We start from the raw sequence: 16,853 nt of genomic DNA, 5'->3' as shown, positions 1-16,853 counted from the left end.
ATCACAGCTTGTTGTCACACAAACACACTGTAATGACATAACATGGCCTCTTTTAGTCCTTCATCTGCATTTACTCTGCAGTAAACGCTTCGCTTCAATCAGTGGGACACACAAACGTGAATCGGCTGTTCTGTGTAACCAGAGGCAGCAGAACACTTAATCCCCTCCGCACCTGCTTTCCACCTCTGCAGCTGGCCGGACGGCTGCACCTCTCAGGCCCTCGTGTGTTTGTCATACATGTCTGCACAGCTCCAGGGTCTCTGCTGTTGCTGCTGCGACCATTTGCATACTTGCAGATTTCTGTCCGTGCCGGCGTGTGATTAATGATACATTTGAGCTAAGCAGGTGGAGAACAGATGGATGTAGTAAAGAACAGAAGTTCTGATCCCAGACGCTGCCGAACAGACGGCAGGAAGCAGCGTCAGGGTCACAGCCGGCGACACCTGAAATAGATTTTTAGCTCTCCGTGTGTGTATGAGCGCGGTTCGGAAAGATACACATTCAAAAATATTTCTGTTAGTTTATAAATCAACAAAATACATTAAAGATCTGCTGTTGTTGGGTCAACCTTCCAGAACCTCTCAGGTCTTCTGGTTCTGCTCTGCATCCCCAGAACCAGAACCAAACATGGAGAAGCAGCATTCAGCTTCTACGCACCACAAATCTGGAACAAACTTCCAGAAAACTGAAAAACAGCAGAAACACCGAGTTCCTTTACATCTAGACTAAACCCACCTGGTTAGAGTTGCTTTTAAAACATAATAAATGAAACATTGATAAACATTTTGATGTGTAGCAATGATTTTTTGTTACTGGTTTTCAGTTATTGACAATTTGATGTGCTTATGGTGTTTTTGTTTTTGAATGTTTTCACAGAGTAAAGCACTTCGAACTGCTTCGTTGCTGAAATATGCTGCACAAATAAACTTGATTAAATTATCTTAATCTTATTGGAAGATTTTAATTAATATTTTTCCATAAAGTTCAGCAGTTAGGTTTGTGCGTAAGGCTTTATTGTTAGATGTTTTGTTTTTCTTTGGTACTTGACAAAATGTAACATCTGTTACTGGTTGAAATGTGCTAAACAAATAAACTTGATTGAAAATTAACAGCAATAATTTTAGTTATTTAGTCTGTTACAAGTGAAAAAATGTCATTTTCACCATGTTATAAATCTGTTCATAAACAGTACAGACTCAAACTAAATACTTATTTATCAAGCTAAACATTTAGGTTTGACGCTAAGTATTTAGCTTGCAAGTGAGATATTTAGTTTACAAACTAAACATTTAATTTACTAGAAAAATATTACGCTAACAACTGCCAAGCTCCAAATAAATATTTAGTTAGCATGCTAAACATTAGCTTCAAACCAAATATTTAGTGTAGATCCAAATATTTGGTTTTAAATAGTTTTTTTAGCAAACAAAATATTCAGCTTTGAAACTGTGACCTTTAAAACAGGTGAAAACATGACTGAAAAATTAAACCTCTTTTTCTCATTATGCAGACTAAACAACAAAAAATATTGCTGTTAATTCTTGACAGTGTAACTTTGTGTGTGTGGCTTTTACAACGTAAGCTAGACGGGAAAAAACTCAAACTAAACAGATTTATCTTCCAGTTCTCCAATACAAGTGAACATTTCTTAGCATTCTTTAGAGAGAAGAAAAAGTCAAACCTCCTTGGTGATAAAACTTAAAAATCAAATGAATTTTATTAGCTGTAGGATATGTAGAGTTAAACATTAAAAAGTAAAACAATAAAAAATTAAAAGAACCAGGGAATGAGAAAGAAAAAACAGGAAGCAGAGAAGGAAAGAGGGATCCTAATCTTACTTCCTAAAAGTATGGAAGTATTTTAAAGTCTGGAGAAAAAAAATTCATGTTCCTTATCCAACTGTAAAAGTTTCATTAATCATCCATCCATCTGCCTGTTTTTCTTTTTTGGTTTGATATTGAAATCCAGCTGTGAGAACATCTCTGAGTTTTTATATCTAGTCTTTAAAATCCAGAGAAAACTCGAGTCTGGACGTTTGCAAGTAGAAATGTCCAGGATCCCTGAGTGAGGAGCGGAGGACGACTCTCCTCCGTCACGCGGAGACGTGTCTCATGTGAAAGTTGACCACGTACTCCGCGTTGGTCCGCTGAACGGAGATGGCGAACGGTTCGAAGGGATGGAAGGTGAAGGCGACGAGGCGCCGCACGGCGTGGTTAACGGGTCGACCCAGAAGGCCCGCCTGGATCTTAAACTTCAGCAGGCCGGCGTCGCGGGCGTAAAACCTGCAGAGGCAGAGCGGCTCCGTTAAACTGCTGCATCTGACCATGTCTTTATATTTATTCATATTCATTTATTTTCATTAATTTTCCTTAAATGAAAAAAAAACAAACAGTATTTATACATTATCAAATTTGTTATAATTTTTTTTATTTAATAGATTTTATTTTTTCATATATATATATATATATATACACTGTAGTATTACAATATATAATACTCACTATATATATATATATATATATATATATATATATATATATAGTATTACAGTATATAATACTCTATATATATACAGTATTTGAGTTTTTAAAATGTTATTTTTACAGCATTGTAAATTTTAACAGTATTTCAATATTTTTTTACTTTTAATCTGATACATTTTTAATTGTTTTCTATGTTTCTATTTAAAGCTGTTTCTTTATTTTATTTTTTAAATCAATTGTTTCATTAGCTTGTGTATATATTATATACATATACTGTATATGTATATATATATAAATTAAATAGTTTTATTACCATTTTTGTAGATTTATTTTTATTATTTCAGTCTATTATTTATATTTATGTTTTTTACTTGTATATTAATAAACAATAGAGTCGTTTGATGAATGAAAGACGTGGAAACAAACAGCAGAAGGATGGATGTTAACTTGAAAGGAGCAAAGCTGCATCTTTGCACTTTCAGCTGAGGAAACGATAAGAAGCAAAAGGTGATAGCAAACCTCCATGATGATTTTAAATGCCAATTAAAACCCTAGAAGCTGTTCCAGTTCAAGTCATCTCTATGTAAACCCCATTAGCCTGACTGCAGGGCTGCGCCATCCGGAGGTGTGCGCGCCCTGATTGGAGTGGCTACCTGATGGGGTGGTCTCCGCAGGTCTTGGGCCTCTCCATCACTGACACCCACTTGTCGTCATAGCTGAAGAGCGACAGGTCTAGGTAAGGGCTGCTGCTGTACGACTGGGCGCTGATGGGCAGCTGACCGAGCAGCCGCCGCACCGCCTCCGTGTGGCCGCCATATTTGGCGTTCACTATGGTGTCTTTGAATCTGGGGAGGAAAAACAGGGAAAAATACTACAGTTGCACTTTCTTCTGCTTCGTTTTTCACTCTAAAGGTGACCCATTATGCTTCCTTGAACAGATTAGGACAGATTATATCCTGTTCAAAACACGTTCATTAAAAATAATTTTTAGACAATGAGATTTCAGTCTGATCAGTTCTGCCTATTTTCAGTGTTTTAGGGACTCTGTCTCTTTAAATCCAAATAAGTTGCTGCTGGCCATGCCCCCAGCCCAACATTTCCACTCACACACGATAATCACTGCAAACAGATGCAGAACAATACGACCGTACATCTTTGAAAAGCAGAAGTGGAGCCTCCTGCACAACCAACAATAATGCAGCAAATGGTATCTGGATGGTAAGTCAACAACAAAACTCTTGTCTTTTCCAGCAGCCATTGTACGGCGACCAAACCAACTAACCAAATGGACTGGCTCCATTTGGGTTGCTAGGTGACGGGCTTTGCTGTGGCTGCTAGGTAACGAGGCAGTTCCTGCTGATTTGTGACATTACATTCTGTTGGCTTTTGAAACGGCTCGTTCTGCATACATCAAAATACATCAACTTATTGCAAAAAAACAGAAACGACTGGGTGTTTTTGGTTTCTTAAAGAGGCAGTATTATGTAAATTCGACGTGTAAAATGTGACTTTTTAATCATAATAAATCCCTTCAAGATCAAACAAAGCTTTTCCTCCCATAAAGGGTTTTGTCACCAGAATGGGTGAAATTCAATCAGATCCCAGTTTAGCTGACCAGGTTAACGGCCTGAATCTCCTTCCTGTTTCTGCTCTTAACTCCCCCGGGCGTCTCTACCTCGTCCTAACGTCTGTCTGTGACATCCTGTCCGTTCAGGCCACGGCGGCAGAGCGGCGGCGGAGCGGTACCTTCTCTGGACCTGGCGGGCGTAGTTGTTGGAGGAAGCGGAGCAGGGGAACTGGACGGCCTGGCTGTGCAGCGTGGCGTTCCTGAACAGGTCACAGAAGTTCTCAAACAGCTCCAGCAGCTGGTCCGACGTGTTCTCGAACACGGCCAGAACCTCCGTGGACACCATGTTGTACACCACAAAGAACGACGGCTGGTAGGGAGACCAGGGGTCAAAGGTTAACGCAGCGCAAAAGGCTCAGAGAGAAAGATAAGAAGAAGAAAGACTTTCTGTTAGAGAAATCCATCCATCCAACCATCCATCCATCTACTCATCCATCCAGTCATGTACTCAACCAATCAATCAAAAAAAACAAAAAAAAACAGTTGAAAACAAAGTGAGAAGGTTTGATTAAATTTCTCCATTTGTTTTTTTAGAGGATTTGACTAGGACACTTTAGTATAACTAGTTTTCAAGTCACTGTGTGTGTTTGGAAAAATCTATATTCTAAATAAACCATCTTTATCTGCTCAGACTCCACTTAAATGAACTGTGGATTAATTAAATCCTTCTGTTCCTGCGACAAGTGAAGCTCAGGACTGAGCAGAATCCGTTGGACAATCGTTTCCTTGGAAACCCGACGGGGGAAATTCTCCTCATCCGAGGAAACCGGGGCAGCGTGACAAAGAGCGGCGGGGGAGGAATGCATACCTGCGACGGGTCGGTGACTCTGAGCGTCACCACGTCTTCGCTGGTGTATTTGATGAAGAGGTGATGCTCGTCCAGCAGCTGCATCTTCCACATCCGGAGCCGCCTGAGCTGATCGAAGAACTGGAAAAACCTGACGGAACAACTCGGGTCAGAACCTAACAAGCCTCAGACACATTCAACTAAAAAAAATCAACTAAGAACGGGAGCTTTGTGAATCGGCGTTGTCACCTCCTCTTGGCGGTGGCGCTGCCGTCCTGCTCGGCTCGCCGCCACAGGTACACCAGCAGCCTGTGCTTCAGGGAGTTGATGGTTTTGTCTGTGTAGAGGCGTGGGAAGCCAGTCTGGCTCTCCGCCTGAGCTTCTGCGTAAACCGCCGACAGCGTCAGCAGGTCGTCCTCGTAACAGAAGCGCCCGATTGTCCTCACGTCCAGAAACGTCCCGTCAGGTGTCACCTGAGGACAGAAGAAGAGACAGAAGGCAGCAGGTGAACGTGTGTTTAAATATCTACAAAAACATTAAATGTTTTGTGTAAAAAAAACTAAACAAAAACAGATTTTTAATAAAACTGGACGACATTCTTCCATCCATCACTCGTAATGCAACACCATTTCAGTTACTTGAGGTCTGGACTGACTGGGTCGCTGCATCAGTTTTCAATATCTGGATCTTTTCTTTATCAGCAGTTCTATTGTAGCTTTGCTGCTGTTTTACTCTTTAATGGTGACCAGCAGGTGTGAACATACTGCAAACTCCAAAACACACACAAAAAACAAACGCACCAGAAAAACACTGCCAAAGAAAAATGCTGTAAAGGCAGAAAATTGAAGTAAAAGGGAAAATACAGAAAAACAACAGCAAATATCAAATGCTCCAACAACTCAAAGCCCTCCAGGCCACTAGGGGGAGTCGACCATTAAATCACATAGGACTAGACACTCAGTAAAGACAGGCTATCCAGAAGAAACGTGGAGGAATTAAAGAAAAGGTGCATCATACTTTATGTCTTTTTACCCCAGACCACTAGGGGGAGTCTGGAGTACATAAGTAAATATTTCTCTTGGTCTCCATGATTCTGGTTGTTCTCTAAAGAACCTCAGGCCTTCAGAGAATATCTGGATTAATACTCAGAGAACATTAAACACAAAGACGTTTACTACTGAGACGACATTAGGAAACAAAGCTGAACTGGTTTTAATTCAGGGTAATATTAATAAATGGGGTGAAGTTAAATGCATGCTGCATTTTTCAGATTTCTTTTGTTTCGCATCACAATGTTTGTTTTCAATGACTGATTTCTCAGACAACAAACCAGAAGGATAAGTCCAGATAAGCTGCACTGCTGCCTAAACGATCTGAAAAACTTTGCAAATCATCAAGGAACTTAAATGCATGCCGCACTTTTCAGATTTTTTGGCTTCAGTTCACAACGTTTTTTAAACAACCCATTTCTCAGCTAAATAAATCAGAAAAATGAGTCCAGATAAGCTGCACCACTTTCTAAAATATCTGAAATACTTTGCAGATCATCTAGGAATTTAAATGCACTTTTTAGATTTTTTGTTTGTTTCAGTTCACTTTGCCTATTCTAAATGACACATTTTCCACCTAAACAAACCAGAATAATTAGCCCAGTTTAGTTGCCCTGCTGCCTAAATCATCTGAACAATGTTGCCGATTCCCCAGTGAAGGATTTAACCCCTTAGGGGACGACCTGCTCACCTGAAAGACGTGGATGGTCTGCTGTTGGACCGAGAGCACAGCCAGGATGTTCCTGTAGAGGTAGAGGCCCTGGTTGTGAGACAGGATGATCTTATCACACTTGAAGGACCTGGTGTCGCACAACCTGCCGGTGTGCAGGTCAATGATGTGCAGGGAGTAATCCTCCAGCGGAGACCGCGGGTTGGGAGTCACAGACTCGTTGTTGCGATACACCTGGTGGAACGTGAGCTAAAAATAAAACCTCTGAACTCGGCTGCTTTTCGCTCAAACCAAACCTCATTACCTCGAAGAAGTACGGCGGCGGATCGTCTGGGACGTAGACGGCGGAGCCGACGATGACATATCTGCAGTCGTCAGTGAAGAGGCTGCACTCGCGGTTCAGGTGCTCTCCATTCGAAGCCACGTTGGTGACGTGGAGCAGCGAGAAGAAGCGCTGGAAGAGGCGGCTGCGGATGTTGAGGGAGCACTGGTCGTTGGCGGTGGACAGAGTCTCTCCTTCCTGGCCTCTCAGCAGGTCCTGAGCTGCCTGGCAGCCTTGGTATTCATAAATCTGAAAGAGAATAGAAGCCAAATTCAGCTCAGAGGTAAAACTAGCTAAAAAATACTGAAATTATAGACGTAACAGCCTTCGTTTTTGTGTTTATACATTGCAAAAACATACAATTTTACCAAGTATCTTTGTTCTAGTTTCTAGTGCAAATATCTTATCACACTTGAAATAAGACAAAACTAACTTAGAAGTAACATTTCAGCAAGATATAGGAACTTGTTCTAAGTCAATAATCCTTAATATTGTTTTAAAAAATCACTAGTTCCACTGGAAGATTAATTTACTTATAACATTGGGAAAAATATACATATTTATTATATTTATAACTGTATACTCGACAATTATGACATTTATTTTATTAACTTGATTTTATTCATAGCTGTTTTGTCTTTTTTGAGTGCCAACAAGTTTATGTTGCAGGAGTACAACAACAAATAAAATCCTCGAATCCTTTAAATGTCTTTTATAAGTGAAATGGCCTCAGAATAGCAATATTATAGTTTATCAAAATAATTCCTGGGATAATTTATCATCCAGCAAAAATTGTTATAATGACAGGCCTACTTATTATGCAACTGGTACATGCATAATCACAATGCAATACTTAACTAATAAAAGCTAACAAATACCCTCTAAAAACTAATTAAAATGAACTGAACTAGACAAAATGTCACAACAAATTAAAGCTAAAATGGTTGAAACGATTCAGGATTCTCCTCTTACTTCCAGCGACGTCTGGTCCGAGGAGAAGGCGATGAAGTAGCGTCCATCCGGCGAGAACTTCCTGAGGAAGCAGGGCGGTTTCTCCACGTTCACCACGGTGAAGTTTGGGAACAGGTTCTGGTGAAAGCAGCGAACCCGGTACCAATGGGCCCCGGGTCGACCAGAGCAGACCCTTCGCTTCTCCAGGCGGTGGACGACGTTCTGGTTCTGGATCCGCCTGGGCTTCAGGGTCAGGACATCCTCTTCCATGGTGGCAATCACAGGACCGTTTCAATCGTCGCTACGTTAGACGGGTGATGAGTTAAGAAAAATGAGTTAGCATTGTCCCGTCTGCTGTGGAAGGACAGAAGAGGAACAATAAGAGCCCGTGACGCTGCTACGAAGGAGGCCAACAAATCTGACCCAGTTACACCAGTTCTGTAAGTAATGAGACAAAATTAGGTATGAACCGATCCACTTTTTTCATGTCCGATACCAGCATCTGAGGTTTAGCATTGGCCAATACCAATCCGATACAGAAAAACAGTTCTAAAAATGTTTCTTTTTTAAAACCCAGACATAACTGCACTGAATTACAAATTTATTTGATATTGCTGCACTAATACAGCACATTTAAATACACCAAAAGCATCACAAGCTTGGTTAAAGATGTAAGACAATTTTAATTTATTCAGTCAGGGCAATTAGGAGAATAACAGCTAATGTAAAATAAATAATAAAGAAACTAACAAAAGAACAATAGATTGAATACCTTGGTAAAACATAAACTGTAACAAACCTTCTTTCAAATGGTTCAGAAAGTGCAATTAGGGATTCTAAATATAATGTAAAATAAATAATAAAACATGATGTTGCTCAGAGCTCAAAGTATAGAATTAGACTGAATAGATCTTCCCTTATGGATGGGGAACATTGTCACTTTTACCTGATCAAGAATGTTTTCAATATTGGGACTGATACAGATATTAATCTGACATTTTGTAGCTAAAATGTCAGTAAACTCTGGTGAGTCACACTTTCAAAGGAGTTTCTACTAAATACTGAGAAAATGTAAATTAAGTTTAAAAAAAACAATAAAAGAATTATTTCTGTCATTATTTTGGTATTATAAAATAAAACCAAACCCTTGTCTGATTTAATGTCAGGAAGCAAAGATTTTTTATGTTGTCTTCAAATATCTGAAACACAACTAAAAAAACAAACAAGAGAAATATAAAATAAAAGCAGTCAAAACATACAGAGACAGAGTGAAGCTAATAGCAATGAATAAAACAAATATGTGACTCTTCCATCAACAGCAGAACGTCTTTGATTAAATTAATGAAACTCAGAATATAAATACATGTTTTAGACCAAATGGTGCAATAAAAACTACTTTATTAAAGGCCTTTCAGGCTAAAACAGATGAAAACAAGGAAATAGAAACATCTTTCATGAGCTAAAAGAAACAAAGTTGGCTAAATGTGAAGGGCTGCAGCTCCTCTTTGTAATTCATTAGCTAAATATTACCCCTAAACACTCAGCATAAACATAATACTTCTCTAATTTGACAATAAATACAAATTAATTTACAATCTAATACCTGCCTGAGTGAACTGACTTGCTGTCTGTTCCTCCAAGTTCATGAATTTTAGCAGAATATGAGGCTTAACTTCGACAAAAGCTTACCGTTAATGAGTCAATTTCAAGATCTTCGGCATCTCACTCCGCTTAAACTGAGACATCAGGGGTCATTTATCTCATAAAATCCAAAACTAGGTGCAAATGTAACGCTAATGAACCATATTTCTCCAGAGTCCGAGAGAATCTGGAGTTTCGGCTCCGTTTGTTGTTAAGGAAGCGGACAGGAAACGAAGAAGACGACTCCGGGTCACAGCGCCACCACCTAGGCTACAGACAGAAAGTGGTATTACAGTTTATCATCGAAAGTGAATTCAAACTCAGTCAGGTTTATTAGCCAAAATTGTGGGCACAAACAAAAAGCTTGATTTTAAAGCACTCCTAGCGTACGGAATTAAAGTATAATAATGTAAGCTTTAGAGGGTGGAAAAAGAGTAAAGAGAAAATTTAAAAATATATATTTGCAACCATTTTTTGTTAAAAGGATCCAGGATTAGTTGAACATGTTGGCCTAAACATGTTGCAATTTTCCTATAACCTAAAAATAGCTATTTGTGGTTTGCCAAAACTCATAATTACTTCAAAAATGTGCAACTTTTGCTCTATTTTTCAGCCATGGAGGTCGCCATTTTTTCACCGGTGGGTTGATGACACATAATGGTCCATTCTGTTCTGGAATCTACAGGGTAAACACAGGAAGACTAACTTTAGAGTAGCTGTTTAGGTTGACTGGTGTAATTTTAGATAATGCCACACTGTGTCACTATTATAAAAATAAAAATTGAGGCAAATCTGGATAATTTCCCACATGAAAGAAAGGACAGCGCAGTGGGAGAGCCGGATCTGGACCCGGGCATTTCTCCAGAACATTTGTACTGCCTGCGGTACTGACATCACCGATCCGACCGGACTCAGCCCAGCTATTGCTGAACCGGACAGACGCTGGGAGGAACATCAAAGACAAGCAGCTAACGAGCTATTGCTACTGGAAATGCTAATGGAGCTAGAACACCCTTACTTTGAGAAAAATGATTGTTGTGACAGTGAAAATCATTTCACTTTGTTTTGTAATATTTAGTTAACTAAATATTTAACTCCGAGCTAAATACTTACATTGAAACTAAATATTTACTTAGGAAGCGACATATTTAGTTAACATATTAAATATTTAGCTTCAAACTATGTATTTACTAAGCTGAATCTTGCTAAGTCAGATTCAGCTTAGTTTGAAGTATTTAGCTTCAAACTAAACACTCCAAAAGCTGGAAGTAGCTAAGGAGCCCGGCATTCTGGGTAAATACAACCAAACAAACATGTGTAGCTAGTGCTAGCAGGACAAATGGCTCATGGACCGCTAAAATCCAATATCACTCCATTTTTATGTACACTTCGTGAAGCAAGAGATTGCGCTCAGTGCCTTCTTCAGAGGTTGTCATGTTGTTTCCTTCAGTAGAGCTTGGTGCAGCGCCCCCACAGGTAAGGACAGGAACAGTTTGCTCAAAGGGTTTGGTTTCTTTGAGTCGGTGCAGTGAGAAAGAGAACCACAGCTGCTGAAAATATAACAAATGTTGAAATTTTGGTTCCCATCTGAACCAAATCTTATCAGGTGGAAAACATGCGTTCAGCATCTGACTGTTATGTGTTCTGATATTAAAACGCTCCATGCTCCCAACTTCATTTGACGTTTTACCTTCCATGTAAATTAATCCAAATTGAATTTTGTGTTGAAATTCCAATATATTTTACATATATTTAATGTAAAAATAAGAGCAACTAGTGAATTATGAATCTCTGGGGATCACAGTGCACTGAACATTAATGAGATTCAAGCTTCAGGAAAAACCTCATTGTGGCCAAAAGCGAGAGAAATAAAATGTAGGGCAAATTTACACCTGCTGATCTCACTGAGATGCCAATTTACTGATCAGGTGGGGGGGCGTGGAGGTTAGCAGGTGAGGAGCACGAGTGCCCCAGAAAACTTTCAATATGATTATAATTGCTTTGAGTAAAATTGGCAGAAAAAGAAAAAAGGAAAAAATCAGAAATAAACAACAGACCTTTGGCTGCAGTACCTGGAGTGTATATGACAGGCTGGTTTGTTTAGCGTAATTTATTTAACTGATTTGTTTATAACACCATGCAGCATATGCGACCCGGAGGCGACATGCGTTTTGCTCCCCATAATGGCAGATAATTAAATTACGATTATCCTCTTTCTGTGGAGCATGTTCTCACAGGCAGGGAACATCTCAGCAAAAAGAAAGGAGACAAAAAAACAGGAAAAAGTTAATCGGTTTTGGACAGGCCCTAATGGTTCTTAGCGCAATTATCTCTGACCGAAGAGTCTCGATTAAATGTTGCAATTTTCCATAAAAGCACATGTATCGGGCATAAAAGGCGAGCTCGAAAAGAAAAATGAAGGAATGAAAGAAGAGAAGAATGTGAAATTATCCACTTTAAAAATCTAATGGCATTTTCCTTTTCATCTGCAGTTGATTAAACCTTCGCCTCAACACGTGGACGAGCGAGTCTCCATGCTTGCATTCAGGCGTGCACATGCGCGCAGGTGGTCTGTCAAGAAAATCCGAGCTCATCCCACTTCCCCATGCTGGAGATTTTAGTTTAACAGTAATAATAAATAAAGTTATCTTTAAAATGAATCACTTAAGTGATATCAAGGCCCAACAGTAGACTTAAGTGTCAATAAAATAAATCTAGTTGTGTGTGTTGTTTTTGTCTCATGCAAACTTTGCTTTAATTCTACTTTTTTCTATCTAATCATAAAAAATCATAGTCAGTCAGAGAGAGTCATTAAACAGGAAAAGCAGGTTTCCTGGAAAAAGAGGAAGTTTCCAGCCTGCAGATTTATAAAAATAGCTGAGACTATTTTAAAGCATGAAAGTTTTAAAAAATTAAATCTAAACATTTTGAGTAATTTGATAAGATTCAAAGTAAAATACTTATATTAATATTGATTTACTTGTAATAATACTTACACTTATATTTGTGAGAACACTTATAAGAAAAACAAGCAAATGTAACTTTGGTATCAAATAATTAGAATAATAGATTATTCTTGGTTTCATTTCAGAAAAACATCTGTAATAACTCACATTAAGATCATAATAAGAGTAACTAATAAGTTATGGTTATAAAATCATAAATGAATGCTAAATCAGAGAAGCTAAAGAAAATAAATGTGATATAAGTTATGGTTATAAAATTATAAATGAATGCTAAATCAGAGAAGCTAAAGAAAATAAATGTGATATAAATGTGATTTTGACATTGAACTTGAAATGGTGTAAAAGGTTGTAAAACTGCAATTAAACATCACTGATATGTTGGAGGTAGATGGTAGGTGAAAGGTGACAGGAAGGGAAAAAGGGGAACTAACAGGAGAGCAGAGATGATCAGCACCTTATATGGAAACAGGAGGTTGAGCAGCCCTGAGACATTGGCACAGACATCATGACATGATGTCTCTTAAGACAGTGACGGATATGAGATCATCTGTCTAAGCAGACAGATGAACCCTATATAAGGTGGGTGCAAAAGAGGAACCATTCGTTGGATCCTCCGGGCAGCTTCGAGCCAAGATCGAGATGGACAAAGAACTCTGCAGCTGAAGAAGAGCCGGGGCCACGGAGCCGGAGACTGTCCTGCACATGGAGACCAACCCGTCTGGCCCACAATCTGTGGCTTCGAATCACACTTCTCTCATCGGCTGGGTTCAGACCCCAAAGACAAAGATGAAGACAAAGACAAGGAAGAAGAACTGGTGCCTTTTTTCCTGCCAGCACCAAGTCCTGTGTGACCTCAGCATCCATGCGGAGAGGAGGCTCATCAGACCTGCGGAGATCCTGGCCTTCATCGATCAACGTCTTCCTCCTGTTGCAACACCTTCTTCATCATCAAGCCAGGTCTGGGGTTCGAAACACCAAACTCCGTCCGTCTCTCTCAAAGGTTTCCTTTTTTAGTTCTCAGTGTCAGCAGTAGGGAAAGATAGACTAGATGATTGATTTTACTTATTTGATTATTTCTGCTACTGAATTAAGCTGTACTGACCCTTGCAAAAATGCCTTACTAATAAAATATTTAGCATAAAGAAAATCTAAAAGATGTTGTGGACATTCAGTTAATGAGTCACCTTAAAGTTCTTTGATGGTTGTAAAATAGCTGTGATGTTTGATTCTGGAGAGGAAGAGGTGGAAAATGTTTTTAGGTTGCTGGTAGCCCATATTTAAAACCTCATCCTTGGGACTCGCCCGAGTTACTAAAACCTACCTGGTTCAATAACAAATGCAAGTTGTAAAATAGAGAACGAGCGACCGTTAACAGGTGTGCTCTGTGAAACTAGTTGGCTGTAGGCTGCTCAGTCTGGCTAATTCACAGGGGGAAGAAGGGTGGGACACCTGGATGTAGGCCGTCAGATAACCAGGCGAATCGTTTCTCGAAACCAGCTTAAACAGAGTTTACTTCAGTTCTGGACAGGGTAAATCCCAGCAGATTTAGGAAACTCAACGTACCCGTTAGACGGAGAGCTGGTAGCACATCTCCCCTCTCAGAAGAGGAAGTACGAGAGTGAGAGAGTAGAGACAGAAAGGAGGGGGGGGGTGTTGCGCAACAACAGTATGCACATGTGCAGGTGTGTGTGTAAGTGTGTGTGTTGCACAGGGTGAGAACCATGCATTGTCCTGCGGTTGTCATGCAGTTATTGTCCCTCTAATAAGCCGCTTGGCACGCCGGACGCTCGCCTTAGCTTTTAGCATCAGCTTGTTAAGAACAGAGTTGTATCTGAGCACTTTCTTCAAAAAGACACAGGTGCTTTTTTATGTATTATTTTCCTCCTTTAGGGCTTTTCATAACCCAACATGCATGCTGTCCATTCTTCCTGCCCGTGTTCACACCTCTTTCGCAGGTGAAACGCATTTTGCTCTTGACTGCAGGCTCTCAGGTCCAAGCACCCTTTTCTGCAAAATGGAGACGCTGGAGAACTTTTAAGTTCCTTTCAGGGGCTCAGAGGGAAGAAATGCAGGAAGGCCATGTTTTAAAAGTTTAAAGGAGAAAGGCCAGAGTGCTTTGGAAAAGTGAATAATGAAGTTGAACATAGAACAAGCTCCTGAATTGCAGTGATTATCATCATTATAAAAAAAATTTGTTGTAAAAGAGCATTTGCATTAAGAATATAGTGTGAAGCTCCTATATAGAAAAAAGGCACTTAGAAAAGGTTATTCTAAGCTTGGGAAGCAAATCAAGACGCATTGTTTTACCACTTCCTCTCTTCCCCCATCTTTTCATCGCAGACAGTTCTGTTTGGCATTTAACAAAAGCTTTTAACTTTTCCATCCAGCGTAATTTCAGAGCACAATAGGACGTTTTTAGACTGTAGCTTTCCAATCCGTATGCACCTGAACTTTTCATGTCTTTTTGTGACAGTGGAAGATTTCTGCTTTTTACAGAGAAATTACTGTGATCACAAATGCATTATGGTCCGGCAGCCTCTCGGCGGAAGAAGGAACCACGGGGGGCAGAGAGGGACGGGAAGATGCAGCTTTTTGTGTTTCAGTCGTGCACGGACCAGAGCCGGAAGAGGTCCGGAAACCTCTAAAGTACGCTTTTATTTCCTGTCCTTCTCTGCAGGTCAGTGAGTTAGAGGACAAGACTGGAGCAGGGAAACTGGAATTTTTTATTATAGTAATTTCCTCAAATAAATGCAATCCCAAAAAGTCACAAGCCACTTTGGTTGAAAGGGTGTAGTCTCTGATTTGTACAATGTTCTTCTGTCCGGAGACTGTCCTGCAATATTTTTTAGGTTACATCTTCACTGGAGATGAAAATGTAAAGTAAAAAATCTATTTTTGGTCTGTTCTGATGCATCTATTGTAGATTTATTAATTAAGTTGTAGGCAGATGATACTGCTACTAAACGGCACAATTCTGATCGTTTCACCCACAATTTTTGTTTTATTTGTTGCACTTTTATCTAGCTATCTAATTTGAATACATATCTGATAGTTTTCAAAGCAGTCTGAACTGTCATGTTGCATTTTTCCGACTTTTCCGTCATCGTCATTCTGCTCCCGAAGAAGCCAGACGAGGTAAATCTGGATGTAAACAATGGCTGAAAATTATAATAATACAAAATTATGGAATCAGTCCGTGTCTGTGAACGCATCACATCCCAACCTCACCAATCCTGGTCCGACTCCAAATCCAGCAGCCATTATAACTGTCATAAAATGTACGGCAGTAATAATGTGTGACATCAATGCAAACCATTTACACAGAAGTCTGATTTAATTTAATTAGTAGTATGAACAACCACAGGAAAAAAAAAACAGATTTCAGCAAGAAATAAGAATTGAGCATCAAGACCTGCTGAGCGATCATAGCCTCTAATTCACCATGTCATTTGGTGTTTAAAGTTTACCTAGTTAGGATAATAAAAATAAACATGTTGATTAAATTTTTTGCTCTAAATCAGAACTGTTTTAGGGCGTCTTGTTACTTTTATGCAAATAAGCTGCTGCTGGCCACGCCCCCCAACTCAACGTTTACACTTCATACACGTGACAATGGCTGCAAACAAATACACAATTGTGCAACTGTACAAGTGCTGGAGCTTGACCTCCATTTGGGTTGCTAGGTAACAGGCTGGGCTCAGCTGGGGTTGCTGGGAAACGGGCTGGGTTCAGCTGGGGTTGCTGGGAAATGGGCTGGGTTCAGCTGGGGTTGCTGGGTTACGGGCTGGGTTCAGCTGGGGTTGCTGGGTTACGGGCTGGGTTCAGCTGGGGTTGCTGGGTTACGGGCTGGGCTCAGCTGGGGTTGCTGGGTTACGGGCTGGGCTCAGCTGGGGTTGCTGGGTAACGGGCTGGGTTCAGCTGGGACAGTACTCATTCAGAAGGTTTTTGAAACGGCTTGTTTTCAGACACCAAAAAACCCCAAAACATTAACTTATTGCTGGAAAACGTTTTTTAACTTCAACTGTTTTTAGAAACTGTAGAGACTCAGATGGAAGTACAAAAACGTGCAGTTTCAACAAATACGTAAAAATAAAGTTTTAATAAACGTTACATTGTGTTTGACACAAAGGAATTCAATTAAAATATAAACTAATGATGCTTGAATCCAAACATGTGCTTATTAGCCTCTGATTTAATTAGAACTTTATTTTGAAAGTGTATAGACACAATAATAATAACTATACATCATTTTTTTTAAATGACATTTTACAGTATTTAAAGGTAATCATCAAAACTCACTATGAAAAGCTTTACAGGGCTTATAACTGATGTGATTTGTAGCCTTTTTTCAACCTAA

At 39.6% G+C, this 16,853-nt stretch overlaps 1 protein-coding gene across 3 annotated transcripts; it reads right to left on the bottom strand.

The window, feature by feature from the left end:
• Positions 1–1,685: 1,685 nt before the first annotated feature.
• det1 (DET1 partner of COP1 E3 ubiquitin ligase) lies at positions 1,686–9,772 on the bottom strand. 3 transcript variants are annotated; one of them, XM_028029285.1, is made up of 9 exons: positions 9,579–9,771; positions 7,911–8,243; positions 6,921–7,187; positions 6,638–6,850; positions 5,147–5,370; positions 4,919–5,048; positions 4,230–4,420; positions 3,137–3,328; positions 1,686–2,282 (listed from the first exon to the last, which is right to left on the bottom strand). In XM_028029285.1, the coding sequence occupies exons 2-9, from the start codon at positions 8,157–8,159 to the stop codon at positions 2,093–2,095; spliced, it is 1,656 nt and encodes a 551-aa protein (XP_027885086.1). In that variant the 5' UTR covers positions 8,160–8,243; positions 9,579–9,771; the 3' UTR covers positions 1,686–2,092. The 3 variants fall into 3 exon arrangements, with proteins under 3 accessions (XP_027885086.1, XP_027885093.1, XP_027885102.1); XM_028029292.1 differs by having other exon boundaries at positions 2,093–2,282; positions 7,911–8,240; positions 9,579–9,772; XM_028029301.1 differs by having other exon boundaries at positions 2,093–2,282; positions 7,911–8,190; positions 9,579–9,772.
• Between the last annotated feature and the right edge of the window lie 7,081 nt (positions 9,773–16,853).

The sequence above is a fragment of the Xiphophorus couchianus genome, chromosome 2 (genome assembly GCF_001444195.1).
Source record: "Xiphophorus couchianus chromosome 2, X_couchianus-1.0, whole genome shotgun sequence".
NCBI lineage: Eukaryota > Metazoa > Chordata > Actinopteri > Cyprinodontiformes > Poeciliidae > Xiphophorus > Xiphophorus couchianus.
Note: the sequence above shows the minus strand (reverse complement) of the source record. Positions and strands in the feature narration are given on the sequence as shown.

Bases quoted from the DNA above. Each gene is read 5' to 3' on its own strand.
- det1 (XM_028029292.1), bottom strand. From the start codon at position 8,159: ATGGAAGAGGATGTCCTGACCCTGAAGCCCAGGCGGATCCAGAACCAG. The intron at 4,421-4,918 runs GTATGCATTCCT...TCTCCCTACCAG, and splicing joins GAGTCACCGACCCGTCGCAG to CCGTCGTTCTTTGTGGTGTA. The intron at 3,329-4,229 runs GTACCGCTCCGC...TTTCCTCCCCAG, and splicing joins GCCCGCCAGGTCCAGAGAAG to ATTCAAAGACACCATAGTGA.